The 27,327-nt window shown below is 47.9% G+C and overlaps 1 protein-coding gene across 3 annotated transcripts in view; it reads left to right on the top strand.

Annotated features, from left to right (window-relative positions):
• GALNTL5 (polypeptide N-acetylgalactosaminyltransferase like 5) overlaps positions 1–27,327 on the top strand; it is an 86,486-nt gene that overhangs the window by 2,872 nt on the left and 56,287 nt on the right. For all 3 annotated transcript variants that reach the window (XM_047763688.1, XM_047763691.1, XM_047763689.1), the window contains 2 exons: positions 15,543–15,700; positions 21,419–21,716. In XM_047763688.1, coding sequence (XP_047619644.1) covers positions 21,458–21,716 — 259 coding nt within the window. In that variant the 5' untranslated portion in view covers positions 15,543–15,700; positions 21,419–21,457. The remainder of the gene's footprint in view (positions 1–15,542; positions 15,701–21,418; positions 21,717–27,327) is intronic.

Raw genomic sequence — 27,327 nt, 5'->3', positions numbered from 1 at the left:
GGCCCAGGAACGTCCATATGCCTGGGGAGCGGCCAAAAAAGAAAAGAAAGAAAGAAAACATAATAAAAGGCAAAGAAAGCCAATATGCTTTGCAGGAGTTAAGGGGCCAAGCGCCAAGAGAAGAGGGTCTGTAGGGAAGTGAGCCTGACATTGGGTTGTGCCTTCCAGGCCTCAGGGCATTTGTCGACCCTAACTACCCGGGTGAGAGGGCAGCTGCACGGGGCCAAGCAGGCCTGCCAGCAGCCACACAGATCTGGAGAGACAAAAGCTAGATTTCTGTGCCCGCCTGGCAGGAGGGCCCGAGAGGCATTGCTGGCTTGGGATGAAGGGCCCACAGAAACAGCACACCCTCTGGACGTCTGTGCAGTTTGAGATGAGGATGGACTTAGCACTGAAGTAGTCCGACAGCCTTGACAGAAGGAATGGTTAACAGAATCAGGGCTCCCACTGATCCAGTACAATTGCCCTAAAAACCAGTGAGAATTTGCTGCCAGCTTAAAATTTCTGAGGCCCTGCCAGCTCTTAATATTAAGGTGGAAGCAAATTTTCTCTTGTTTTATTTGGTTGTTAAGCTTGCAACATAAAGACATTTCCTGGGAAGTTCCCTGGTGGCTCAGAGGGTTAAGGATCCGGCATTGTTGATGTAGCAGCTCGGGTCGCTGCTGTGGTATGGGTTCGCTCCCTGGCCTGGGAACTTCTGCCTACCGTGGGCAGCAGCCAAACATTTTCCCTGGGCTAAGATTCCCCAGGTGAATCAAGTTAACGTTGGTTGAGCCTAGCTCTCTGCTGGATGTGGGTTATCTCGTTAATCCTCTCATCATGCTGTTTAACCTCCAAACACCCCATGTGCTGTTTCCATCATCTCCTCTTAGGGCCCAGCCCATCGCAGAGGGTAGGGGTGGTTTGCTCGCATTCGAGCAGCTGGTCGGGGTAGCGCTTGGCAAACCCCAGGTCCTCTGACTCAGAGTTGGAGGCATCACACCGCCTCCCTCGGACTGGCACGTGTTCTGCCCTTCGTGGTTTGAAGCCCATGGTCCCTGAAAGAACAGAAGCCAAATAAGACTTCAGCAGCTCTGTGTTTTCTCTGCTCAGTTTCACCATCTGTCCCTTCTCGTTCCTGTTTCTCTGAGCAGAGCTGAGGTCTGTTTGAGAAGTTGATCCAGCGTCGTGAGCCTGAAGGCAGAGAGGCTGTAGCTCTCTGGACACTGGTTTAGCCTCTGGCCCTCTCTTACTGGGTCCCGGGTTACAGCCCGTCTAGCAGGGGTGGAGAACGTGGGTTTGATGTTAAGCCGACTTGAGGTTGGCCCTTGGCTCCTGGCAGGAATCCAGCTCTCACCTGCTGTGAGTTCGAGGGTCTCGCTCCCTGTGCCGCAGGTTCCCCGGGGGGTGAACACTGCCCCTCCTGTTTCCCACGCCCTGTGTGGTCCCGCCTGCTCCCCACCTGGGCTGGCACCATGACAAGTCATGCTGTGCATTCCTGTACCAGGCCTGGGCCTCCTCCTTGGTGCTGCAGGGAGTGAGCCATCGAGGAGGAAGTCTGCCGCCCATCAGCAAACCCATGTGAAGAAGCCACTTGGAGAAGCGTGGAGAAGAACCACCCAGAATCCCAGCCCTGCCTTCCCCCCAGCCAACCCGCCAGCTTCTGGGGGCTCCGAGCAGGCCAGCCCCTGGGAGCCCACCGTCTCGGTGGCCATCGCATGGAACGGAACGCCCAGCTGAGTCTGGTCAACCAAGGAATCAGGCAGGCTAATTGAATGGCTATTGTTTTAAGCCTCTGATAGTTGAGTGGTTTGTACACAGCAAAGATCCTTGAAACATTGTTAACTGGGGGTGGGGGAGGGGAGGGGGAACTCAAGTAAGTACAGTGTCCTGGAGCTGGCAGCTTCTAGAAGGCTCTGAGCCACTGGGAAAGTGACCTTCTTCTGTGGGACAGGCAGTCCTTCTCCGAGGGACCCGAGAAGATGCAACTTGCCTTACCCAGGTGGGGAGGCCGAGATGGACGCCCTGCACTGTTCACCCTGTCCCTTGGCCTCACAAAGCATTTCTGGCTGTGCACCTGTGAGCTACGGCGCCCGAAAGGGGGTCAGTGGGAAAATGCAGAGAGTGACGTCACACCCACAGTAGCCTGCCCCTCCGAGCATCTCTCTTCAAGGGATGAAGGGACAATGTTTGTGCCACCCCAGGCCCATCAGGTACAGGGAGGCGTTTGGATACTGAGATGCTGGGATTCTTCAAGTCAAGGCTGGGACACAAAGACTCAGGTCGCTGGGCTTGTCATAGCCACCGCATGTCCTTCAGTGTCCTTCCTCAGATGGCCCTGGGAGCCTGGGAGGCGTGTGTCACACAAGAGGATTCAAATGAGAAAATCCCACGGAAATCCAGGGCCCAAAGCACTGCGTTTGCCTAATGAACCAACATGGGGGTCGATGATGGGAGCTGGACCACATCTCCTATTTCCCCTTTTCATGGCTACCAAGCGGATCCTGTAAACGTCATGCCCAGATTCTTAAAAGCAATCTTCTCGGGATCCTGACAAAAGAATCTAGCCCCTTTGGTTCTCACCCATGCATTCATTCATTCAGCAAAATTCACCAGGCTCTCAGCTCCCTGGTCCCCAAGTTGAGGGAGTACTTCCTGGGGGAGCCGTGGTCCATCGGGGAGGCGGACACAAAACACAAGGAGAAGAAAGAACAGGAAGGTAACTGCTGGTGCAGCAACTGCAAAAGACACACCAGCAGTAACAGGCTGGAAAGTGAACTCTGGCAGTTGGGGAGGCATTAGCAGAAAGTGTCGTTTCCCCTACATCTCCAAGGAGGAGCCAGACTCTGGAGCAGTCGCTGCAGTGGCTGGAGCCAAGGGAGCAGGCGCGCTGGGGCTGGCGGGGCTGGGGGGTGAGGTTGCAAGAGCTCAGAGGGCTTCCTGGCCGGATCTAAAAAGTTCAGGTCTTTATCCTGCAGGCAAAGGGAGGCAGCAGGATTTCAGACAGGTGAGTGACATTAACTGCTGGGTTCCTGGGATGATAAGGCTGTTGGCAAAGTGGAGGATGAAACAGACAGGGGAGAAGCCAATGGGGAGGCTGAGGAAATAGTTCTATGTGGAAGGTGATGCAGCCCTGAGCAGAGGCTGTAACTGAGAGCACTGGGTTGGGAGGAAGGAGCGGAAGAAGTTAAGAATGATGCCCAGGACTTTACCTGCTGGCATGATGGGGTGTTCTGGAAGGGAGAAACGTTCTCAGCGGAAAGGTAAGAAGAAAAGCAAGATCATTCAGTTTGAGATCCTGACAGCAATAATGTAGAAGGTTGACTATATGGGAGTGGAAGGCAAGGGAATGAAACATCCTGGGATTGGAGGCTTGAATCATTAGCATAGAAAGGAGGAGTGAGGGAAGAGTAGAACCAAAGTGGCAACTATGTAGCAGCTGACCCTCCTCCCGCTCTGTGCCGGTGGTAGGCATTGCTAATCAATCCCAGCACACCTTCCGGCAGAGCCCGGTGCTCCAGAAGTCAGAGGCAAAGGGTTTCTCTGGGTAAGGATCGTGGCACAGCCAAATGCTTGCTGCCTGCAGTCAGAGCGCGCAGGATGAAGACCCAACAGGCTGCTGGGCTGACAGGCAGAAAGGCACTGGTATTTTCCTACCTCTCTTACAGAAACTCATTTTCAGTGTTTTAGTGTTATGTTTATGTCTTCTTGGATCAAAGTGAGTTTGCAAAATTTGAAAATGCTAACAGAAAGAAAATAGTGCTCACCTGTAATTTCACCTTTCCTGGTAATGTTTTGATGCATTCATTTCCAACCTTTTATTGTCTACACATGTATGACTCTCTATTGCTACACTGTATACAGTTTGTGTCCTGATTTTTTCACTTAACGTTGCATCATTTTCAGTGATTTATTTACCTTTTCTTTTTAGTGTTAAATATGTGGGCAATTTCCAGAGCTCCACCTGTGGTGCAATGGAATGGGCAGCATCTTGAGGGTGCTGGGACAGGGGTTTGATCCCTGGCCTGGCACAGTGGGTTAAGGATCCAGTATTGCCTCAGCTTTGGCTTAGGTCGAGATTGCAGCTCGGATCTGATCACTGGCCCAGGAGCTCTATATGCCAGAGGGTGGCCAAAATGAAAATAAAAAAATGTGGGCAGTTTCCAAATTTTGCTGTTATAAATAATGACTGTAATAAGTGCCTTTAAAACATAATCTTTAGGAGTTCCCATCTCGGCTCAGTGGTTAATGAATCCGACTAGGAACCATGAGGTTGAGGGTTCGATCCCTGGCCTTGCTCAGTGGGTTAAGGATCTGGCATTGCCATGAGCTGTGGTATAGGTTGCAGACGCGGCTTGGATCCTGTGTTGCTGTGGCTCTGGTGTAGGCTGGCAGCTACAGCTCCAATTCACCTCCTAGCCTGGGAACCTCCATATGCCGCAGGAGCAGCCCAAGAAATGGCAAAAAGACATAAATAAATAAATAAATAAACATAATCTTCATTTAAATTTTAATACTTACTTAGGATAGATTTCTAGAAGCAGTCAAAATATTAAAAGGTTTTTAAGATTCTTGATACAATAAAATGCATTTCAGAAACATTGTCCTAACTGGCAGTCCCACCAGCAGAATATGAGAATATTTAAATGACTGCACAACTTTTAACTATCTTGGTTTTTTTTCTTAAAGAGATGCAAATCCTTTTTAGAAACCAGATTAAAATATTATGGTATTGATATAAATGTATATGTGTATTTATATACACATACATATAAATATCATTTTCCAAGTAATTTTTTTTTTTTTGCTTGCTTGCTTTTTAGGGCCTCGCCCACGGCATATGGAGGTTCCCAGGCTAGGAGTCAAATCAGAGCTGCAGCTCCAGTCTACACCACAGCCACAGCAACACTGGATCCAAGCTGCATCTGTGATCTACACCGCAGCTCACGGCAGATCCTTGACCTACTGAATGAAGTCAGGAATCGAACCCATGTCCTCTTGGATGCTAGTTGGTTCGTTACTGCTGAGCCACCATGGGAACTCCCACATCTTAATGACCTGGGCACCAATATAAACACAAGATTTTTATCATCTCTTCTACCAGACAGTGATAGTGAAACCAATTCCCCTCTCCCTAATTGAGGAAAGGAAAAAGAATCCAGCATCCAGGAGGCAAATCATTGCCGTGTTACATTGTGGGTTCTTAAAAATGAATCGGTGAATGAAACATTACCAGCACTTCCTTCCTTCTTAGAGTAACACACAGTAATATCCTAATTTTACAAAAGGGGGAAACGGAGGCTTAATTAACTTTCTCAAGGCCTTTTAATTAGGAGGTGGTGGAAGTGGAATTCACACCTACTGCCTGGCCCCATTGAACGTCTGTGCTTTCTTTACTGTGAACTGCTCTGGGGAGCAGGTGGCAGGGCGGGGAGAGAGAATGGCCAGGTTTTCTCCCTTCTTTTTTCTTTTCTTTTTCTTTGTCTTTTTTTTTTTTTTTTTTGGCACCCCCTGGCACATGGAGCTCCTGGGCCAGGGATCAGGTCCGAGCCATAGCCGTGAACTATGTCAAAGCTGCAGCAACACCAGGTCCTTAACCCACTGTGCTGGGCCGGGGTTGAACCCGAGACCCAGCGCTCCCAGCACGCTGCCAATCCTGGTGGGCAACAGGCTCCTCTCCCTTCTTTGAAAGGATGACTTAAAGAAGGGGGGAGCCCACTGGTCTCTAAGGCTGTTCATGGTTCCAGTTGCCTCTGTTTGGGGTAGAGACTGCTGACCCCCGGTAGGAAGCCCTCCCTGCAAAGGCAGCTGGACACTGTCCCTCCTCTCTTTCTGGGCATGTTTTGGAAAACCTCAGTCTGCCTCTGTGTCCCCTTTGTTCTCACCACACTCACGATGCTTCCAACATCAGAGGTGTAGGGGTTTTTCCCAGGAAGCGCGTCTCTGCCACATCAGCCGGGTGTCCTACAATTTGACTCAATTCTGACCTTCCCCACCTGGAGACAGCATCAGATCCACAGGTTGGGGCTCCTTCATGGCTTCCTTCACCTGTATGTCTGGCCCATCAGCTACACATCAGAGATTTCTAGCCCCCCCCCCCCACTTCCTTGGGGTCAATTAATTTGCTAGAGAAGCTCACAGAACGCAGAGAAACATTTGCTTACTGGATTACCTTTATTTTTAATTTTTTATTTATACCTTAATTATTTATTTATTTTATACCTTAATTTATTTTTACTTATTTATTTTTGATTACCAATTTATGATGAAAGGATACAACTCGGGAACAGCCAGGTGAAAGAGATGCACAGGGCAGAGTTCCCGTAGTGGCTCAGTGGGTTAAACGAACCCAACTACGAGGACTTGGGTTCCATCCCCAGCCTCGATCCATGGATTAAAGATCAGGTGTTGCCGTGAGCTGTGGTGCAGATGCAGCTCGGATCCCGAGTTGCTGTGGCTGTGGTGTAGGCTGGAGGTTATAGCTCTGATTTGACCCCTAGCCTGGGAACCTCCATATGCTGCTGGTGTGGCCCTAAAAAAATAAATACAATAAATAAAAGGAGAGATGGACAGGGCAAGGTTTATGGAAAGAAGCTCAAAGCTGCCCACCTCCTCAGACCACCAGCGCCTCCCCTTCCTATAATTTCCCATGGTCACCAGACCCCATTCTCGGGAGGTGATTCTGGAGGCTTCATCACCGAGGTATGCTGGATCATTAATTCCATCTCTGGCCCCGTCCCCTTGCAGGAGCCCGGGGGTAGGGAGCGGGGCCAACTTCCACTCGCTGCTCTACCACCCAGGGAATTCCAAGGGATTTAGGCTCTGGGCCAGGAGCCCGGGCAGAGACCAGCATCTGCACATTTTCTATGACCTTCCGGCGCAGCAGCTGGGCACGTGGGATAAAAGCCAGCTCTCAGCTCATTACATGATTGTGTAATGAAACCGCCTTACGAGAGAGTTGGGTGGGTGGCAACCTTTTTCTGAGAATTCTGGAGAACTGTGATTTCTCCCCGCGATAAACTTCCCCCTGCGGAGGCCCTAGAGTCCAGGACCTTGCCTGGGGCGGGGCCGACGTTCAAGTCCAAGGGTTGCAGGATCCACCTCCTGGCTGTGAAAACGCAGGTGTGCCAGGGCTTCGCTCTCCCTGCAGCCATTCTCTTTTTCGTTTGCTCCTTCTCCCTGGTACCCTTCCCCCTCAGGTGTGACCAGGGCTTCTGTGCACCTGGGAACTGTGCCCTGGCAGGTAGCAGGTGGGAGGGCCGAGGGTGGCGGGAAGGACGCTGCCATACGTGGCCCGAGCACAAAGCCCTTTCTGTTCTCCCGGCTTTACCCCTTGGGCTGCTCGGTGGCTTCCGTGCCCCCGAGTCCCCGTGACCTTTCAACTTACAGGGTGATTTCTCCCATCCTTCCCAGGGTTTCCGTCGGTCCCAGCTTCTCTTGGTGTTCAGCTGAACGATGACCTCCTGGTGAGGGGGTCAGGGGGGCGCATGTTAGGGGGGCACAGAACCTGTGTGCTTTACCCAAAGCCAGACTCAGGCTCCTGAATCTGGGGTCCGCGAGCTCCAGGCGGTCCCTGCCTCCCTCCAGAGAGAACCCCCCCAACCCCGCACACCCCAGATCGCACTGCTTTGGGCTCACCGTGCGGGCCAGAATGACACTCTCTCCACCGTTCTTTCTACTGCGTGGATTTTCTTTTCTTTTTTATTTTGTAAGTTAGGAAAATATACATAGCATTTTCATTTGAAATGTTATACGTAACGTTTTCCCACCGTCACCAGTTTTAAGGGTACATGGTTCTGCGTGTTCCGTGCGTTCACAGGGTTGTGCACCTGTCACCGCCACCATCATCTCCAGACCTTTTTCATCTTAAACTCAAACTTGGAGGTCCTGTTCGGGTGCAGCGGAAACGGACCCGCCTAGTATCCGTGGGGATTCGGGTTCGATCCCTTACCTCGCTCAGTGAGTCAGGGATCTGGCATTACTGTGAGCTGTGGTGTAGGTCTCAGACCCGGCTTGGATCCTGAGTTGCTGTGGCTGTGGTGTAGGCCAGAAGCTGTAGTTCTGATTTGACCCCTGGCCTGGGAATTTCCAAGTGCCATGGGTGCAGCCCTAAAAAGAAAAACAAACAAACAAAAAACCCTCCAACTCTGTCTGCATGAAACAGCCCCCTTCCTCCCCCTCCCATAGTCTCTGGCAACCTCCATTCTACTTTCTGTCCCCATGAATTTAATTCTAGAAGTAGAATCATGCGGTATTTGGCTTTTTGTGCCTGGCTTGTTTCATGTAACGCCCTCAAGGTTCCTCTGTGCTGTCGCAGGCAACAGGAATACCTTTGGAGGCATGAAAAATACTCCATTTATGGGAGTTCCCATGTGGTGCAGCAGGTTAAGGATCTGGCATTGTCACTGCCGTGGCTCAGGTTGCTGCTGTGACACAGGTTCAGTCCCTGGCCCAGGAACTTTTGTATGCCAAGGGCGCAGCCAAAAAAGAAATATTCCATTTCTGTATAGACCACATTTTGCTCATCCATTATCTGTCAGTGGACACTCAGCTACAGCATTAATATGACAGACATTTTTGAACGCCAATGATGTAACAGGTGCAAGGTTTGCTCCTGGGGATAACTAGTGAGATAACTGGGGTGGGGTCCCTGTCCTCCCAGAAGGGAGGCACATGCCCATTTCACAGGGACTCAGAGGTGCAGGAATCTGCCCAAGGGCACGAAGATAATGAGCAGAGCAGCACTGAACATGACACAGCCTCTCCCGTCCGACCCCAGAGCTGAACTGCGTAGGTCCTTAAAGACCCACTGCCCAGGACCCTGGGGATGGAGAGAGGAGCTCAGAGAGACAAGAGAAAGAAAGGCCATTTAATTTACTTTATTGAAGTAGAGCTGATTGACCATGTCGTGTTAGTTTCTGTTAGTCGTATGTCCATTCTTCTTCATATTCTTTGCAGTCGTAGTTCATCGCAGGATATTGCATATAACAGTGCTGTAACAGTCAGACCTTGTTGTTTACCCATCCTGTGTATACTGTTTGCATCTGCTAAGCCCAAACACCCCATCCATCCCTCCCCCACCCCCTCCCCCACCTCCCTCCCCCTCGGCAGCCACACACACGTCTGTTCTCTATGTCTGTGAGTCTGTTTCTCTTTTGTAGATAAGCTCATTTGTGATGTATTTTAGATTCCACATAGAAGCGATATTTGTCTTTCTCTTTCTGACTGACTTCACTTCGTGTGATAACCTCTGGGTCCATCCATGTTGCTGAAAATAAGCCATTTAGTGTGTTTAATTTATGAAAGTCATCATACATACGAAAGAGCATGCTTCACATAATGTATAAATAAGGAAAAACAATAAAATGAACAGATAGTAAGAAGGGAGTGAGAAAGACAAAAATGAAAGGCATCTCGACCCCTAAGGGGAAAGAAAAGACTTCGCTGTTAGAAAACAGCATTGGAAAACTTTATTTTTAAATTCATGCATTAGTTTTCCTTTCAATTACTAGGAACCAGTGATGACTTCAGGACAGTGAGGGACCCATCCCTGCCTCACCCTCTCCTTGGAGCAGCTGCTGGCCTGAATGCCGCGTGGTAGGACAAAGGCCACATCAGTGCGAGGAGGTGGCGTGTGCATCTGATTAGAAACAATAGAAAACAAGGAGTTCCTGTTGTGGCTCAGCGGGAACGAATCCAGCTAGTGATCATGAGGTTGCGGGTTCAATCCCTGCCCTTGCTCAGTGGGTTAAGAACCCAGTGTTGCCCTGAGCTGTGGTGTAGGTCGCAGACGCAGCTTGGATCCCACGTTGCTGTGGCTATGGTATAGGCTGGCAGCTGTAGCTCCGATTCGACCCCTAGCCTGGGAACCTCCACATGCTGCAGGTGCAGCCCTAAACAAAAAAAAAAGAAAAAAAAAATAGAAAAGCAGAAATAAGGTCACGTGCAAGAAAAGAAGAGGCAAAGGGAAACGTATTCTATAGCTGATCCCTGCTCAGCCCCCAGAGGAGCCAGGAAATGCCTCTGAGTGCCTACGGAGCTGTCTTCTGCTGTGTAGGTTTGGCCCCGTCCTTTGGGGGCCCATGACTCTGAGCATTTTCTAATAAAACTTCCCCCTTTGATGTTTAAATAAGAGGAAGAGTTGAATAATCCAAAACCCAACAGAGCCCGACTCTCGTCTCACATGGGGCAGCTGCCTGAGCCTGAGGAGGAAAGTGCTGGAGCGTCTGCTTCCTTGGGTTTTTCCCGAGACAGAAATACACAGGCTGCGTCTTAGACTTGTTCACGATCATCTCGAAAGAAAATGACATCCACAAGAGAGCCGTCAGAGCAGAGCAGAAGTGAAAGTTACCCAGAGTTACAGGAAGTCGGCAGGAAGCAAAAAGTGTGGTTGGACATGAAACCGCTTTTGACAAAGCACATCAAGAGCCCCGCAGATGAGGGGGGAGCTTTCTTAGCAGGAGTCCAAAGATATCAACCACCTTAGGTACTGCCCACCCCCGGCCCCGCATTTTATTTGTGCTTAAATACACCTGACAAAATCCTTCATCATAACCCAAGGGGTATAAAATACACCCACAGTGTGTGCAACCGTCACCACCGTCCCATCTCCTAAGTCTTGTCATCTTGTGAAACGCAGCGCTGATGTCCCACCCCCTCCCTCTCCTGCAGCCCCGGGGCAAGCATTCTACTTACTTTCTATGACTTTTGACTACTCTAAATATTGTAAGGGGCGCATGCGGGATTTGTCTTTTTGTGCCTGGCTTGTTTCCCTTCGCGTCATTGCCCTCGAGGATCACCCATGTGGTCGCAAATGTTGGAATGTCCCCCTTTTTTAAAGCGGAGAATGTTCCATTGGATGGCCTGTCGCATTTGGCATACTGCCTCATCCGGCAGTGGACGCGTGGGTGACTTGCACTTTTTAGCTCTTGTGAATAATGCTGCTCAAAAGATTATCACTTGCCATGGGAACCAAGCTACCAACATCGAAAGGCTCCAACGGGACTGTTTCTAATTAAATCATTAATATTTTGAATAACTGACCCAGGACCCTAGAGCTTAGGTAATTTTCATCTTTAGAGCCTCTTTGTCCGGCAGAAGATTTTGGCACCAAGCCCAAGTTTTCTGTTATTTTAATTAATTGATGAAAAGACTTGATCATTCAGGAGTTCCCGTCGTGGCGCAGTAGTTAACGAATCCGACTAGGAACCATGAGGTTGTGGGTTCGGTCCCTGCCCTTGCTCAGTGGGTTAAGGATCCGGCGTCGCCGTGAGCTGTGGTGTAGGTTGCAGACGCGGCTCGGATCCCACGTTGCTGTGGCTCTGGCATAGGCCGGTGGCTACAGCTCCGATTCAACCCCTAGCCTGGGAACCTCCATATGCCTCGGGAGCGGCCCAAGAAATAGCAACAACAACAACAACAACAAAAGACAAAAGACAAAAAATAACAAAAAAAAACCAAAGACTTGATCATTCACCCAAGCAGGCACTGATAAACATCTACTAAAAGCAATTTTGGTCTTTACTTTTCCAGGGGTACGAGCCTCATTTGACGGAATCAGTTCACGGGAACTGAATCAATGTCTTAATGTCTTTTTCCCTGCTGAGGATGGGAGCCACTGCAGATTCCTTCTCTGTGGCCCTACTGTAGCCTAGCACCCCGGGTCTCAGTACCCTGAGTCTTCAGCGTCTCTGAAGATAAAGAACAATATCTTTTCCATCAAACATTCACATTTTGCCACTGGTTCCCACCTCCTTTGTCTTGTCCTAGGTGTTAGCATTATTTGAGAATCTGTTCAGTGGCTCTCTCCCAGCACCCAGCACCCATCCCCTGGCAGGTGCATCATCCTGGAGACAGAGAGGGACCAGATGGGGGCACTGCCTCCAAGTGCTTACAACCTCCCAAATGTTTGAGATGGTTTGCAGTGATTGGCAACCTTTATACCCAAGTGGTTTTGCCTATTTTTGGCCACACCTGCAGCATATAGACGTTCCTGATCTGAGGTCATATCAGAGCTGCAGCTGTGACCTACGCTGAAGCCATGGCAACACTGGATCTGAGTCACATCTGTGACCTACACCACAGCTGGTGGCAATGCCGGATCCTTAACCCGCTGAGTGAGGGTGGAACCCGCATCCTCATGACACTAGCTGGGTTCTTAACCGCTGAGCCACAGTGGGAACTCCTGCCTCTTTTCTTTTACCTTGCCCTGCCTATTTCTGCTTCTCTGATCTTTGTCTTGTGTTGCTTCTTTGCTTCCTGAGACATAGGAGCAGAAGGAAGAGGATTTTCCTGGCCCTGGGTTTGAAGTCCCATCCATCTTAAGAGAATAGTGCCTTTCCCATCGTGTGTTTTCTTTTTCCTTCTCAACCCGAGACTAAAGCTCAGGGCTGCGTTGTTTCTCCTGGTAATTGTTTAATTCGAATTGAGTGGGGAGACGTGTGCCTGAGAATTTGAGGGAAAACATGGATTGTGTCAGCCCCTCCTCATTTCTCATCATCCACTCGGAGAGGCCAGGCTTTCCGGTCACTGCCCGAAATCGGCCTGCGCTGCGGCACAAGGATCTCACCGTCTCCCAACATTCCCGGCCCTGCAGAAGTCCTGTCTTGCTCCGCCCCCTCCTGCCTGCTACCTGCCTTGTGTCCCCTCCTCCTTCTGTCCCCTCCTCCTCCTGTTCCTCGTGCTGTGCTCCGTCACCCTTGGGAAGCGGTTCCGGCAGCTGCGCCCAGACACCAGCTTCTTTCCCTGACGGCAGACAGTGGCTGCTCCGGTCTGTGCCACGCAGTTCAGCGCTTTTTATTTGTATCTTCCCCCGATTTCTCACCATCACCTGTCTCCCTGGCAACCCTTAAACATCTCCTGGGCAGCATCCATGTCTTCTACGTCCTGTATACCCACGGAAAATACCCAACATGTCAGGCTCTTGGTTTATATTGGTTTATTTTATTTATTTTTTATTTACTTATTTTTAAGGCCTCACCCATGGCATACGGAAGTTTCCAGGCAAAGAGTCTTGCTCCGTGGGTTAAGGTAGCCACCAGCCTGCATCACAGTCACAGCAACGCCAAATCCAAGCCCTGTCTGCGACCTACGCCGCAGCTCACGGGCAACGCCGGATCCTTAACCCACTGAGAGAGGCCAGGGGTCGAAGCCACGTCCTCATGGTTACTAGCTGGGTTCGTGACCACTGAGCCACAACGGGAACTCCCTATATTGGTCTGTTTTAATATTTTCACATCTTCTTTATCTTTATCCTTTTCTTTTATATCTCTCCTATTTGGGAAAGCCTGGACCCCTGTTGGAGAATATTCAAAACTGGGGAGTTCCTGTTGTGACTCAGTGGGTTAAGAGCCCGCTATAGTATCTGTGAGGATGGGTGTTTGATCCCTGGCTTCTCTCAGTAGGTTAAGGGTCTAGCATTGCTTCGAGCTGTGGCATAGGTCACAGGTACAGCTTGGATCTGGCATTGCTGTGACTGTGGCACAGGCTGGCAGCTACAGCTCTGATTGGACCCCAAGCCTAGGAACGTCCATATGCCATAGATGTGGCTGTAAAAAGAAAAAAAAGAATATTAAAAATCAGGAGTTCTCTGGTGGCTCCAGCATTGTCGCTGCTGTGGCTGAGGTCACTGCTGTGGGTATGGGTTTGTTTCCCTCGTCCAGGAATTTCTGCATGCTGAGGGTGCAGCCAAAAATACAAAAGAAAGAAAGAATGTTCAAAATGTAATGGAACAACAAAATAAGAGCCTATTTTTTGCTCAATTAAGTCTCTGGGGTAAATATCCAGGTGGCTCCACACCGTCCTTCAGGACCCTGGCCGATGGCGGCTCTGCCATCCTGAGCACTGGCTGCCAGGCTGCGGTGATTGCCATCCCAGGAGAACACGGGGGATGCTCGGGGCAGGGAGTGGGAGGGCAGGCCTGGAGTGGTGCCTTCACTTCTGCCCAGGTGCCATGGCAGAGATCACATCAGGGCCACATCCACGTGTCACAGACTGCGGACCCACTGCCCAGCTGGCAGGAGATCGGAGACAGCTCCTATCCTAGGAGGGAGAGCGAGCATTCCCTTCCGTGCTCATCACACCCTCCGCTCCATCACTTTATCCCTTGCCTTCTGCAGGAGCATTCTTCTTGAACTCGTTCTCTTGAGCAGAAGCATCTGAGAAGATGTGTTTCTGCAGCAGAGATGTGTATCACTTTCCTAGGCGGCCGTAAGCAAGCAGTACAGACCAGGCGGCCTCAACCACAGAAATTACGGTCTCACGGTTCTAGAGGCTGCAAGTCTGAGGTCAAGGCCAGCAGGACTGGTTTTCTCTGAGGCCTCTCTCCTTAGCTTGTAGACGGCTGTCTCCTCTCTGTGTCTCTGCGCCCTCTGTATGTGTCTATGTCCAACTCTGTTTGTAAGGAAACCAGTCATCGTGAATTAGCAGCCACCCACAAAACGTCATGTTACTTTCTTTACCGCTTTCAAGACTCCCCCTCCCAACACAGTCCCATTCCGAAGTCCTAGGGGTTAGGATTGCAACATAGGAGTTGGGGCAGGGGTGGGGGAGCCACAGTTCAGCTCATCATAAGATGACATCCAGAAGGATGAAATCCGGCTTTGTCAACAGGAAAAATGCTCCTCTCTCTCTTTCTCTGTAGTGCTTTTACCTACCGCTTACCTGGCTAAGATTCTCCTCAAATTTCCCTCCATGGTGCTTGGCCATAGGGCCCATTTTTTGGGTGGAGTTGGGAGGCCGGGCGTCACCTGCAGCATGTAGAAGTTCCCAGGCCAGGGATCAAACCACACCATAGCAATGACCCAAGCCATGGCAGTGATAATGCTGTATCCTTAAACCACTGAGCCACCAGGGAACTCCCCCATAAGGCCCGCTTACATCAGCTTTATTTTTTATTTTTATTTGTTTATTTTTGTCTTTTTGCCTTTTCTAGGGCCGCTCCCGCAGCATATGGAGGTTCCCAGGCTAGGGGTCCAATCGGAGCTGTAGCCACCGGCCTATGCCAGAGCCACAGTAATGCCAGATCCGAGCCTCGTCTGCAACCTACACCACAACTCACGGCAACGCCAGATCCTTAACCCACTGAGCGAGGGCAGGGATCGAACCCACAACCTCATGGTTCCTAGTCGGATTCGTTAACCACTGAGCCACGACGGGAACTCCTACATCAGCTTTAAAAGGAGTGCTGAGGAGTTCCTGTCGTGGCACAGTAGAAACGAAACCAGTTAGGAACCATGAGGTTGGGGGTTCGATCCCTGGCCTCACTCAGTGGGTTAAGGATCTGGCATTGCTGTGAACTATGGTTTATGTCGCAGACGTGGCTGGGATCCCACGTTGCTGTAGCTGTAGCGTAGGCTGGCAGCTGTAGCTCCGATGAGACCCCTAGCCTGGGAACCTCCATCTGCCGTGGGTGCGGCCCTGAAAAAAAAAGAGGACTGAGGGAAAGGCACACAATCTAATTTACCCTGGCCACTCCTCAGAGGGGGTGCAATGGCTCCCACCCCAGGAAGAAAAGGGGCCCCCGCTCCCACCACCTGAGACTCTTTCTCATCCTTTCCCTGCAGGTAGCCACGTGGCTGTCCTCCACTTCGAGTCCCGCTGCTGTGTTCAGGCTTTGGGGCAGGATCCCAGCTGAGGGCTAGAGTCCAGGAACACAAAGCTGAGGACGAAGCAGTGTCCCCTCTCCTGGAGCCCCCAGGCTGAGGGAGAGAGCCATCAGCAGGTACGACCGCTTCTGCAGTCAACTGGCCAGAGTCACCCCCGTGATAACAGCCCCGCCAAACCTGTGTCAGCATTTCCCCCGTTCCTCTGGGAGGACTGTCCGGAGTTAATAGCACAGGGCCGTCCTCTGGTTCAGCAGTTCCCCTCTGGTGGATTTTCCACAAATTACAATGTGCCTAGAAACCCCTCCACTGACCTCATCTACACAGCCCCCCTCGGCAGTCGGCTCTCCCCGCTTCCAAGTCAGGCAGCCAAGGCTCGGGGGGCGGGGAGGCGGGGTGGGGGGGGGTGACGTCGGCATTTTCCCAGCTGCACAGAATCAGATCATTGTTCACGGGCTCTGCAGGTGGCTTCTTAGACGAGGGATTTTTTTTTTTTTCCCCCTCAAATGGAATCTTAAGTGGAAGCTAAACATGTAAGTCAGACAAAAGCAGAGATGTTCTGGTTAAAGGAGGGGCACACTGCGCCCGAGGACCCACACCCCCTCCCGGGACCCAGAAGCAGCCGAGAAACGCGTCCCGAGGGACCCAGAGGAGGCTGGCATGTGGCCTCCAGCTGGGCGGCCCCGGGCTGAGCACAAACGATTACAGCTTAGCCGTAGACCTTGGTGGCCGGTGGAAAAGGTGAGAGGAGAGAGGCGAGGTGGGTCTCAGCTGAGTGCTTCTGTTCTCAGCCGTCGCAGCTGAGCGTGGGGGTGGATGGCAGGAAGCTGGAGGTTTGAGAAGAAGGGTGAAGGCTGGCTGCCTCCGTCCCACCTACTCCTGGTTTCGAGGCCACAGTTCCAGACAGCCTTCTGTGTACGCCTCCCGTTCTGCATCAATTCAGATACACTTGGCAGCCTTGCCCAGTCTCGTCCTCACCCCTGTGGGAGTGGCCTGGCCGCTTCTGGGGTGAGGTCCATGCTGTCACGCTGGTTTACACAACAGAGCTCATCTTGGATCCCTTTCCCCCCCTTGTCCCCTGGCCCAGGGTTTCCCTTTGATGCTATCCACACCCAACTCAGAGTCTTGGGGGTCGGGGTGGGGGCTAACAAACCTTCCCCCACTAGAAAACAAGAGCTGCTGGAAAACTACATCGCTGTCTTTTACTCCTGTGGGCCATCCTGACACATGGCTTATAGGCGTCTGTATGATACTTTCTCCCGTTCTGTGGGCTGCCTTTTTACTCTGAGTCCTTTGATGCACAGAACTTTTACTTTTCGAGGTAGTCGGATTCAGTATCTATTCTTTTCTCTCATTGCCTGTGCTATTTTTTTGGTCCTGCCCACAGCATGAGGAAATCCCTGGACCAGGGATGGAAACCTAGCCACAGCAGTAGCCAGGGCCAAAGCAACGTCAACACAAGATCCTTAACCCACTGAGCCACCAGGGAACTCCCATTGCCTGTACTTTTGATACCAAGCCCAAATTCACTCTGCTTGCTGCATGACAGGCCAATACATCCAGAGACAAGTCTTGGGGGTAAGAATGACCTCAATCAGAAAGCAGGCAGAGTGAGAACATGGTGGACTAACGTCCCAAAGAACCATCTTTCCTCAGTCTGAATTTGGGTTCCTTTTATACAGAGGAAGGTGGGGTAGGGGGGCTGCTCCACTGTGATGCCAGCCAAAGGCTGAGCGGGACTTCTAATGGTATCTTGCTAACAATTGCTCACTAGCGGTCACTGTCGAGGTCGCCTGTGTGGGGAAAGGCCCACTCTGACGCTGACCTGGGGCTGAGCGGGACCGCTACCCATGGTTTGCTAACAGCTGCACCCCTGCCCCTCTTTGGTGTCATATCCAGGAAGTCATCACCAAGTTCAATGTCAGGAAGCTTTTCTAAGAGTTTTTACAGTTTTACTTCCTAACACGTAGGTCTCTGACCCATTCCTAGTGGAAATGGCCCCAATGCTTATCAAGTGATGAATGGATAAACAAAATCCATGTTCGTACAACGGATTGTTACTCAGGCATAAACAGGAATAAAGTGCTGATGTGTACTGCAGTGTGCAAACTTGACACATGCTGCTCAGTGAAAGAAGCCAGTCCCAAGAACCACGTGTTGTGTAATTCTGTTTACATGAAACGTCCAGGACAGGTACATTCTGAGTGATGGAAAGTGGATTAGTGGTTGGTGGAGGCAAGAGAGAAGGGGAGATGGGAGGGATTCTAGGTGTCATGCAGTTTCTCGTTGAGTTGATGAAAGTGTTCTAAAATCCGATAGCAGAGATGGTCACGCAGCTTTGTGACTATACTAAAAAAGCACTGAACTCTGTATATATGTACAGATGGCCACTTGCATGGCATATGGATGTTCCTGGGCCAGGGATTGAACCTGTGCCTCTGAAGCAACCCAAGCCACTGCAATTGGATTCTTTTTTTTTTTTTTTTTTTCTGCTTTTTAGGGCCACACCAATGGCACATGGAGGTTCCCAGGTTAGGAGTCGAATCAGAGCTACAGTTGCCAGCCACAGCCACAGCCACAGCAACGCCAGATCTGAGCTGTGTCTGTGACCTACACCACAGCTCACAGCAACGCCAGATCCTTAACCCACTGAGCGAGGCCAGGGATGGAACCTGTAACCTCGTGGTTCCTAGTTGGGTTCATTTCCGATGCACCACATTGGGAGCTCCTGCAGTCGAATTCTTAACCCACTACACCACAGCAGGAACTCCTGAATTAAATATTTTTTTTAGGGGTGAATTTTGTGAATTATATCTTAATAAAAATAAATTAAAAATTTAACCATTTTACGTGCACCTTTCTTAAAAAAGAAAGATTTGACTTTATTACAGCAAAGCAACTGTGTAATGCTTGCAAAACTCCCATGATAAATCTATCCAAAAATAGGGCCAACTCACTTTTTTCATCTTCATTTTGTGAATATATAACATACATACATACAGTGAATTGCACAGATGTTCAGTGAACAGCCCAGTGACTATCTATGTAGGCTCTGTGAGGCTTTCACCCCTATCAGGAAGAGACAGCATGCCTGTGCTATGAAGACTCACTCTTGGCATCTCTAAGAAACAAGACTTCCCACCCCCTCCCAAAGGTAACCACCACTCTGACCAGTGTCATCCTGGATTAGTTTTGCCTCTTCTTGAGCTTCACAGAAATACAATTATAAACTGTGTCTGGCTTCTCTCACTCAGTGTTACATCTATGGATTCGTCCTTGTTGTGTGGCACTAAAGCTCAGTCATTTCACTGCTGCTTTGCATCCTGTTATATGCAGAAGTACACTTTATCCATTCTCTTATTGATGACAGTTGGATTGTTTCCAGTTGGGGGCTGCTATGAATAAAAACTTCTTAATGTTCACATTATTATAAAAGGACAAAACACGGAGTTCTTACTGTGGCACAACGAGATTGGCAGCTTTGCTGGATCACTGGGATGCAGGTTTGATTCCCAGCCCAGCACAGTGGGTTAAGGATGATGCCACAGCTGCAGTGTAGGCCTCAGCTGCAGCTCCGATCTGATCCGTGGCCTGGGAACTCCATATGCCATGGGGAGACCAAAAAAGGACCTTTCCTTTGAGCCTGTCCAAAGGAGATTCCATCTTAAGCTTGGGAGTTCCTGTCGTGGCTCAGTGGTTAACAAATCCAACTAGGAGCCATGAGGTTGCAGGTTCAATACCTGGCCTCGCTCAGTGTTAACCCTAAGTGGGTTAAGGATCTGGCGTTGCCATGAGCTGTGGTTTAGGTGGCAGATGTGGCTCAGATCCTGAGTTGCTGTGGCGGTGGTGTAGGCTGGCAGCTACAGCTCTGATTCGACCCCTAGCCTGGGAACCTCCATATGCCAAGAGAGTGGCCCTAGAAAAGGCAAAAAGACCAAAAAAAAAAAAAAAAACCCACATCTTAAGCTTGGAAGTCATTATTGGCCATCCTCCCTGCCCCAGGTGAGGTATCAAAAGCCCCAGCCCACCCTTTGCTTCTCACATACTTTACCTGGGCAGATGACTGTCCCAGGCAAAACAATAGGAGGAGGGTCAAATCTGCCCAGACATGTTAGGAAAGCAGAAATTTCACAAGCATTTGGCTGAATTCATGTCCTAATATCTAAATGTTGAGTGATATAAGGTAAAAAAAATTTAAAAAACCCAAATAACTCTTTGACTCATCTTTAAATCTCTTGAGGTGTCCTGAAATCTTCTTTGTTCTCTTAGGTTTATTTCACTGTAATAACTTATAAGACAAAAGAATTTGAAAATGGATATATATATATATATATATATATACCCTTTTATATAAAACTTTGCTGTACACCTGAAACTAACATGACCTTGTAGATCAACTATATTTTAAAAAATGAAAAACACCATCTGAAAAAAATTTTTTCCAGTAGAGTCAAAAATGAGGCTTGCCCAAGAGAAGGCTAGATTTTAACTTGGCCAACACAAACTCTTGCTATTTCCCCAGCTGAGGAGTGAGAATTCGCAGACTTTCTGGGCAGACTCTCTGACCTTTGGAAGTCCTTGGACGCTGTCCTCTGATTGGAGCTCTCAGACTGGCCAGCCCCTGTGTGATGTCACTGGGCTTTATGAGGCACCTGGGGCTGCATTTTGAGCACTACCATGTGGGCAGGGTACCCCACACAATCAAGAATCCAGAATCCAGGCACCCTAAAGTCAGACATTTGGGGGAAAAAATCCTGTCTTTGAGATTATTGGGTGTAGATTCCTGCCTGATTCCACCTATGACTGAGCTTAGAGAAAACAGACTACAAAGCAGTCAGAGCAGTCACCCCAGTGGTAAGTGGGTGAGCTCAGTATGCTGAAAAGTGGGAACAGAGATGGGGTGGAGGGCTGTTTCCACCTAGAATCAATGGGAGCAGCGCATCAAATAGCTGGATCTTTTTTTTTCACCCTTTGGTCTTTTTAGGGCCACACTCAAGGCATATGGAGGTTCCCAGGCTAGGGATCGAATCGGAGCCTCAGCTGCTGGCCTTCACCAACAGCCACAGCTGAAGCAACTCAGGATCTGAGCCAAAGCTGCAACCTATACCACAGCTCAGGGCATCACCAGATCCTTAACCCAATTAGCAAGGCCAGGGATCGAACCTACATCCTCATGGATACCAGTCAGATTTGTTAACTGCTGAGCCATAACAGGAACTCCAAAACCAGCTTTTTTAATAGACCTATGCTATCACTCCCAGAGGGACTGAGCATGTGGAAAGGACAAAACAGACTTTCACATTTTTCCCTATAGCTTTATCTCACAAGTGGGAGCCAATGACTTTAAATGATATTGTGTGTTTTATAAGCATTTTTTTTTTTGTCTTTTCTAGGGCCGCACCTGCAGCATATGGAGGGTCCCAGGCTAGGGGTCGAATCGGAGCTATAGCCACCGGCCTACGCCACAGCCACAGCAACGCCAGATCTGAGCCACATCTCTGACCTACACCACAGCTCATGGCAACGCTGGATGCTTAAGCCACCGAGCAAGGCCAGGGATCGGACCCCCAACCTCATAGTTCCTAGTCGGATTCACTTCCGCTGCGCCATGGTGGAAACTCCTTATAAGAATGGTATACGTTTTGATGTTAAATAATCTTATGAATATCAGTCTTGAGAGTTTTTAAAAGGATACCTTTTATCTTAACAAAGTAGATAAGTGCTGATATCAAAATGATTCTGTCTTTAAAACACTGAAAATTGAATTCAAGCCAAGTGGATGATCTATAAACCATCAAAATATCTAATACAGCTTCTCTTACATTCTTCTGGTTTAGGAAATATTAAAATGGACCTTCAAAAATGCTAGGTTTACAATGAGACATGTTATAATTCAGAGTTTGCTTTATGGATCCTTGACACTTGGGGTCTGGACAGCTCTCTTTAGTATTTATTTTCACCGTAATAATGTGAAGAACCAGGAGAAGAAAATCCAGACGGAAGGAAATCCATTGATTTGGTCCCTTGGGAAAAAACTGCAAGAGCAAAGTATCCATGGCTCGATGCAAATACCAAGACCCCGTGAAAGGCTTAATGAAGATGAAACTGAAGAACAAAAGCCAATTTCTGTATTAGGTAAGTATTTTGATTTCCTCTGTTAGGCATTTGAAGGGGAACATATACCATAAATTAATATTTGAAAGAGTAAGACAATGTCCTTTTTAGAGCAGTTCAATTTTATTTTATTTTATTTTATTTATTTATTTATTTTGTCTTTTTGCCTTTTCTTGGGCCACTTCCGTGGCACATGGAGTTTCCCAGGCTAGGGGTCGAATCAGAGCTACAGCTGCCAGCCCACACCACAGCCACAGCAACGCTAGATCCAAGCCGCGTCTGCGACCCACACCACAGCTCACGGCAACACCAGATCCTCAACCCACTGAGCAAGGCCAGGGATCGAACCCACAACCTTATGGTTCCAAGTCAGACTCGTTAACCACTGCACCACGACGGGAACTCCTAGAGCAGTTCAGTTTTAAAGTATGAAATATTACATACATTCACAGAAGAAAGAAAACAATTAAACAGGTTTGTGTGTATTTACCACCTAAATGTCATAGTTTTTTATGTAGTTTGCTATATTTGCTTTCTGCATTTCAAAGAAATTTTAACAGTAAACACTTCATCTCTTGTCCTGCTCTTCCCTGGATATTGTCCTCATTTTCTTTAAGCAAAATCTATAATATATTTTTAATGTATTTGCAGGTATTTTGCAGTGAATTGCAATGCTGCTGTGTGTGTTGCTTTGTTTCTCTTAGGTAAACACCTAGGTGTGGGATGGATGATTCAGGTGGTAGGTGTCTGCTTAACCTTAAAGAAAATGACAAACCATTTTCTAAAGTAAGGATGCCAGTTCGTATTTCCTTCAGCAGTGTATGGGAATTCCATTTTGTCCACATCTTGGCCAGCACCTGATGTGGTCAGATTTTTAGATTTTAGCCATTCTAATGGGTGAGTAATGATATCATCGTGGCCTTAACGTGCATTTCCCTGTGACTAAGGATTTTGAGCATCTTTTTTGTGTGCTTAAATGGACACACAGACTTTTTTTTTTTTCCATAAAGTGTCTCTCCAAGTCTTCTGTCCATTTCTTAAACTGAGATGTTTGTCTTCTGATTTCTAAGGACTTTAAAATATAATCTGGATTCAAGTCTTTTGACCTGCGAGTTGCAAATATTTTGCACAAGTCTGTGCCCTGTCTTTTGATTCTCTTTTTTTAAATTGAGATATAATTGATATATAACATTGTATTTAAGTGTACAACACAATGGCTTTATATACGTATATATTGCAAAGTGGTTACCACAATAAGTTTAATGAACATCTGTCATCACACAAAGTTACAATTTTTTTTCTTGTGATGAGAAAAAATATCTACTCTCTTAGCAACTTTCAAATCTATATATTTTCATTCTCTTCTGCATGGTTTCACTCAAGAAGCAAAATTTTATGGGTTCCCATTGTGGCTCAGTGGTAATGAACCTGACTAGTATCCATGAGGACCCAGGTTCAATCCCTAGCCTCGCCCAGTGGGTTAAAGGATCCAGCATTGCCGTGAGCTGTGGTGAGGGTTGCAGACAATAACTCGGATCCAAGTTGCTGTGACTGTGGTGTAGGCCAGGAGCTACAGCTCTGATTCAACCCTTAGCCTGGGAACCTCCATATGCCACAGGTATGGTCCTAAAAAGATAAAAAAAACAAAAATGAAGCAACATTTTCAATATTAATGGTCAATTTATCACATTTTCTTGTATGGGTCATGTTTTTTGTTTTTGTCTTTTTAGGGTCAAAGCCATGGCATATGGAAGTTCCCAGTTCTAATTGGAGTGCAGCTGCTGGCCCACACCACAGTCACAGCAACTTGGGATCCAAGCTGTGTCTGTGACCTACACCACAGATCATGGCCATACCAGATCCTTAACACACTGTGCGAGGCCAGGGATCGAACCTGCAACCTCAGGTTCATTACTGCCGGGTTCATTACTACTAAGCTACAACAGGAACCCCTATGACTCATAGGGTTTTTTTTTTTTAATTGGTATAGTTGATTTACAATGTTCTGTCAATGTCTGCTGTACAGCAAAGTGAGTTCATGTTTTTCTGTTTTATCATAGAAATCTTTGCCTACCTCAAGTTCACAGATATTTCCTTCTGTGTTTTCTTTCAGAAATTTACAAATTTTAGGTTTTACATTAACTCTATTTGGGTTAATTTCTGTGATGCTGTGAGGGAAAGAGCTGTGCTCATTTCTTCCACATCCAGCACCATGTGTTCAAAAACTTTCTCTTTCCCCTTTGTCAAAAATTAGTTGACCATTTTTGTTGGCTCTCGTTCCGAACTCTCTTCGGGATCTTTTAAAAAACTGTTTTAGTGATGCTAGATCTTTTCTTTGTCCATGTATATTTTAGAAACAGCTTGTCAATTTCTACCAAAAAAAAAAAAAAAAAGCCTGAAGGTATTTTGTTGTTGTGTTTGTTTGAACAATGCCCGTGGCATGCAGAAGTTCCCAGGCCAGGGATCCAGCCCATGCCACAGCAGTGACAACACCAGATTCTTAACCCACTGAGCCACCAGGGAACTCCAGCCTGCTGGTATTATGTTTCTTTTTTTCTTTTGTCCGTTTTCTTTTTTTGGTTGTCCTGTGGCATATGGAGTTCCAGGGCCAGGGATCAGATCTGAGCCACAGCTGTGACCTACACTGCAGGTGTGGCAATGCCAGATCCTTTAACCCACTGTGCCAGGCCAGGGATCCATCCCGTTGCACCACAGCAGGAACTCCAGGTATTGTGAATGGAATTGCATTGAGTCTATAGATTAATTTGGGGAGAATTGATGTTGTAATAATATTACTTTAGCTGCATCCCACATATTTTAATATGTTGAATTTTCATTTTCATTCAGTTCTATGTATTTTTATATTCCCTTTGAGACTTTCCTCTTAGAGTATTTGGAAATAAATTAATTTCCAACAGTTTTGAGTAATTTTCTGTCTTTCTGTAATTGATATCCAGTTTGATTCTGTTGTAGTCACAAAATATACTCTATGACTTTGATTCTTTAAGGGTTTTTTGAGATTTGTTTTATGATCCAGGATATAGTCTATCGGAATCCCATCTTGCTTTACTTATATTTATTTAGTTCTTATATTTATTTAGTCTTTTTCGTGTGTGTCTTTTTAGGGCCGCACCCACAGCACATGGAGGTTCCCAGACTAGGGATCCAGTCAGAGCTACAGCTGCCGGCCTATGCCACAGCCACAGCAACGCCAGTTCCAAGCCACGTCTTTGACCTATACCACAGCTCACGGCAACGCCGGATCCTTAACATACTGAGCGAGGCCAGGGATTGAACCTACAACCTCATGGTTCCTAGTTGGATTCGTTTCCACTGTGCCACAATAGGAACTCCTGTTTTATTTTTTTTTTTTTGTCTTTTGTCTTTTCGGGGCTGCACACACAGCATATGGAGGTTCCCAGGCTAGGGGTTGAATCAGAGCTGTAACTGCCTACCTATGCCACAGCCACAGCAACACCGGATCCTTGACCCACTGAGTGAGGCCAGGGATCGAACCTGTGTCCTCATGGATATCAGTCAGGTTTGTTAACCACTGAGCCATGACAGGAACTCCATAGGTCTTTTAATACATAGCTTTGTATAGTTTTTATTTGTGGTTTCTCTAGGTATTACGTGGTACATATGCAATTTACTGACTTGCCTTGAATCAGTGTTTTGCAACTTCCAGTAAAGTGTAAAAAGCCAAGTCCCTTCACGTCCTCAATTTAAAAATATAATTGTCAGAGTGCCCGTCGTGGCTCAGTGGTTAACGAATCCGACTGGGAACCATGAGGTTGTGGGTTCGATCCCTGGCCTTGCTCAGTGGGTTAAGGATCCCGAGTTGCTGTGTTGGCTGTGGTGTAGGCTGGCAGCTACAGCTCCAATTAGACCCCTGGCCTGGGAACCTCCATATGCTGAGGGAGTGGCCCTAGAAAAGCAAAAAGACAAAAAAAAAAATATGTGTATATATATATATATATATAATTGGCTTTAGTATTTCCTCTGTATACACTGTATACAGTAAGCACCACATCAGATGGTGTTATCGTTTTTGCTTCAACCACTAAATAGGATTTAAGAAACTCATGAGAAATCAACTATAAGAGAAAAAATAAAAACCTAAAAAAAACCCTCATGAGGACAATCCACTATATATTTTTAAACCCATTTCGATGTTCATTTTTCTTTTCTGAGGTTGCAACCCTTCTGCTGCCATGGTTCCCTTTTTCGTTTGGAGAACTTTCTTTTTCGATTCCAGGAGGGCAGGGTTTTGCTAGTCACACGTTCTTAGTTTCCTTCAGCTGAGCGTATCTTTATTTTTCTCGTAATTCCCAAAGGACGTTTTTGCTGATGTGGAATTTGCCGTTGACAGGTCTTTCTGTTCAGCCCTGGGAAGTGCTTTCCCGCTCCCTTCGCTCCTCCGTGAGGTCCGATGAGAAACCCACAGTCACCCAGACCGTCCCTCTGGGCATGGCCGTGTCCTTTCTCTGCAGCGTTTAAGCATTTTCTTTTGTCTTGAGTTTTCAGAGGTTTCATTATGATGTGGCCTTGAGGTCTTTGCTTTATACACCCTGGGGCTTTGCTCAGCCTCCAGAATATGTACCTTCTGTCTTTCACCAAATGTGCCAACTTTTCAACTACTATTTCTTCTTTTTTTTTGTCTTTTTGCCTTTTTTTCTAGGGCCGCTCCCGCGGCATATGGAGGTTTCCAGGCTAAGGGTCTAATTGGAGCTGCATCTGCCAGCCTACGCCAGAGCCACAGCTACAGCCACGTGGGATCCGAGCCGGGTCTGTGACCTACACCACAGCTCATGGCAGCGCCAGATCCTTAACCCACTGAGCGAGGCCAGGGATTGAACCTGCAACCTCATGGTTCCTAGTCAGGTTTGTCAACCAGTGAGCCACGACAGGAACCCCCAACTACTATTTCCTAGAGTGCTTTTTCCCTCCTCTCTCTCTCCTCCTTCTGGGACTCCAGTAATATGAATATTAGCTCTTTTGTTGTTAGTTCACAGGCCCCTGAGACTCTCCTCATTTTTTTTTTTTCAGTCTCTTTTCTCTGTGGTTCAGATAAGGAGAAATCTGTCATCATGATTAAACCGTTAAGGGAGGTTTTTTGTTAGAATATTGTATTTTTTTAGTTCTATAATTTCCATTTGGCTCTTTTTTTCTTTTTCTTTCTTTTTTTTCTGTTTTTTTGCTTTTCAGGGCCGCACCTACGGCATGTGGAGGTTCCCAGGCTAGGGGTCGAATCAGAGCTTCAGCTGCCAGCCTACACCACAGCCACAGCAACAGCAACGCAGATTCAAGCTGCGTCTGCGACCTACACCACAGCTCACAGCAACGCCAGATTCTTAACCAATTGACTGAGGCCGGGGATCGAACCCGAAACCTCATGGTTCCTAGTCAGATTCATTTCCACTGCGCCACGATGGGAACTCCTCTTCCTTTTTTTTTTTTTTTTTTTTGATAATTTCTATCTCTTGGCTGAGATTTCTCCTTTTTCCATTTGTTTCTGAGCATTTTTATCATGGTCCATCCAAGTCAGATCATTCTGACCTCTGATTAATCTTGGAATCTGTCGGTTGTCTTTTTTCATTCAATTTGAGATCTTCCTGGTTCTTGGTATGAT

Source organism: Phacochoerus africanus, chromosome 16, assembly GCF_016906955.1.
Source record: "Phacochoerus africanus isolate WHEZ1 chromosome 16, ROS_Pafr_v1, whole genome shotgun sequence".
Lineage (NCBI taxonomy): Eukaryota > Metazoa > Chordata > Mammalia > Artiodactyla > Suidae > Phacochoerus > Phacochoerus africanus.
Note: the sequence above shows the minus strand (reverse complement) of the source record. Positions and strands in the feature narration are given on the sequence as shown.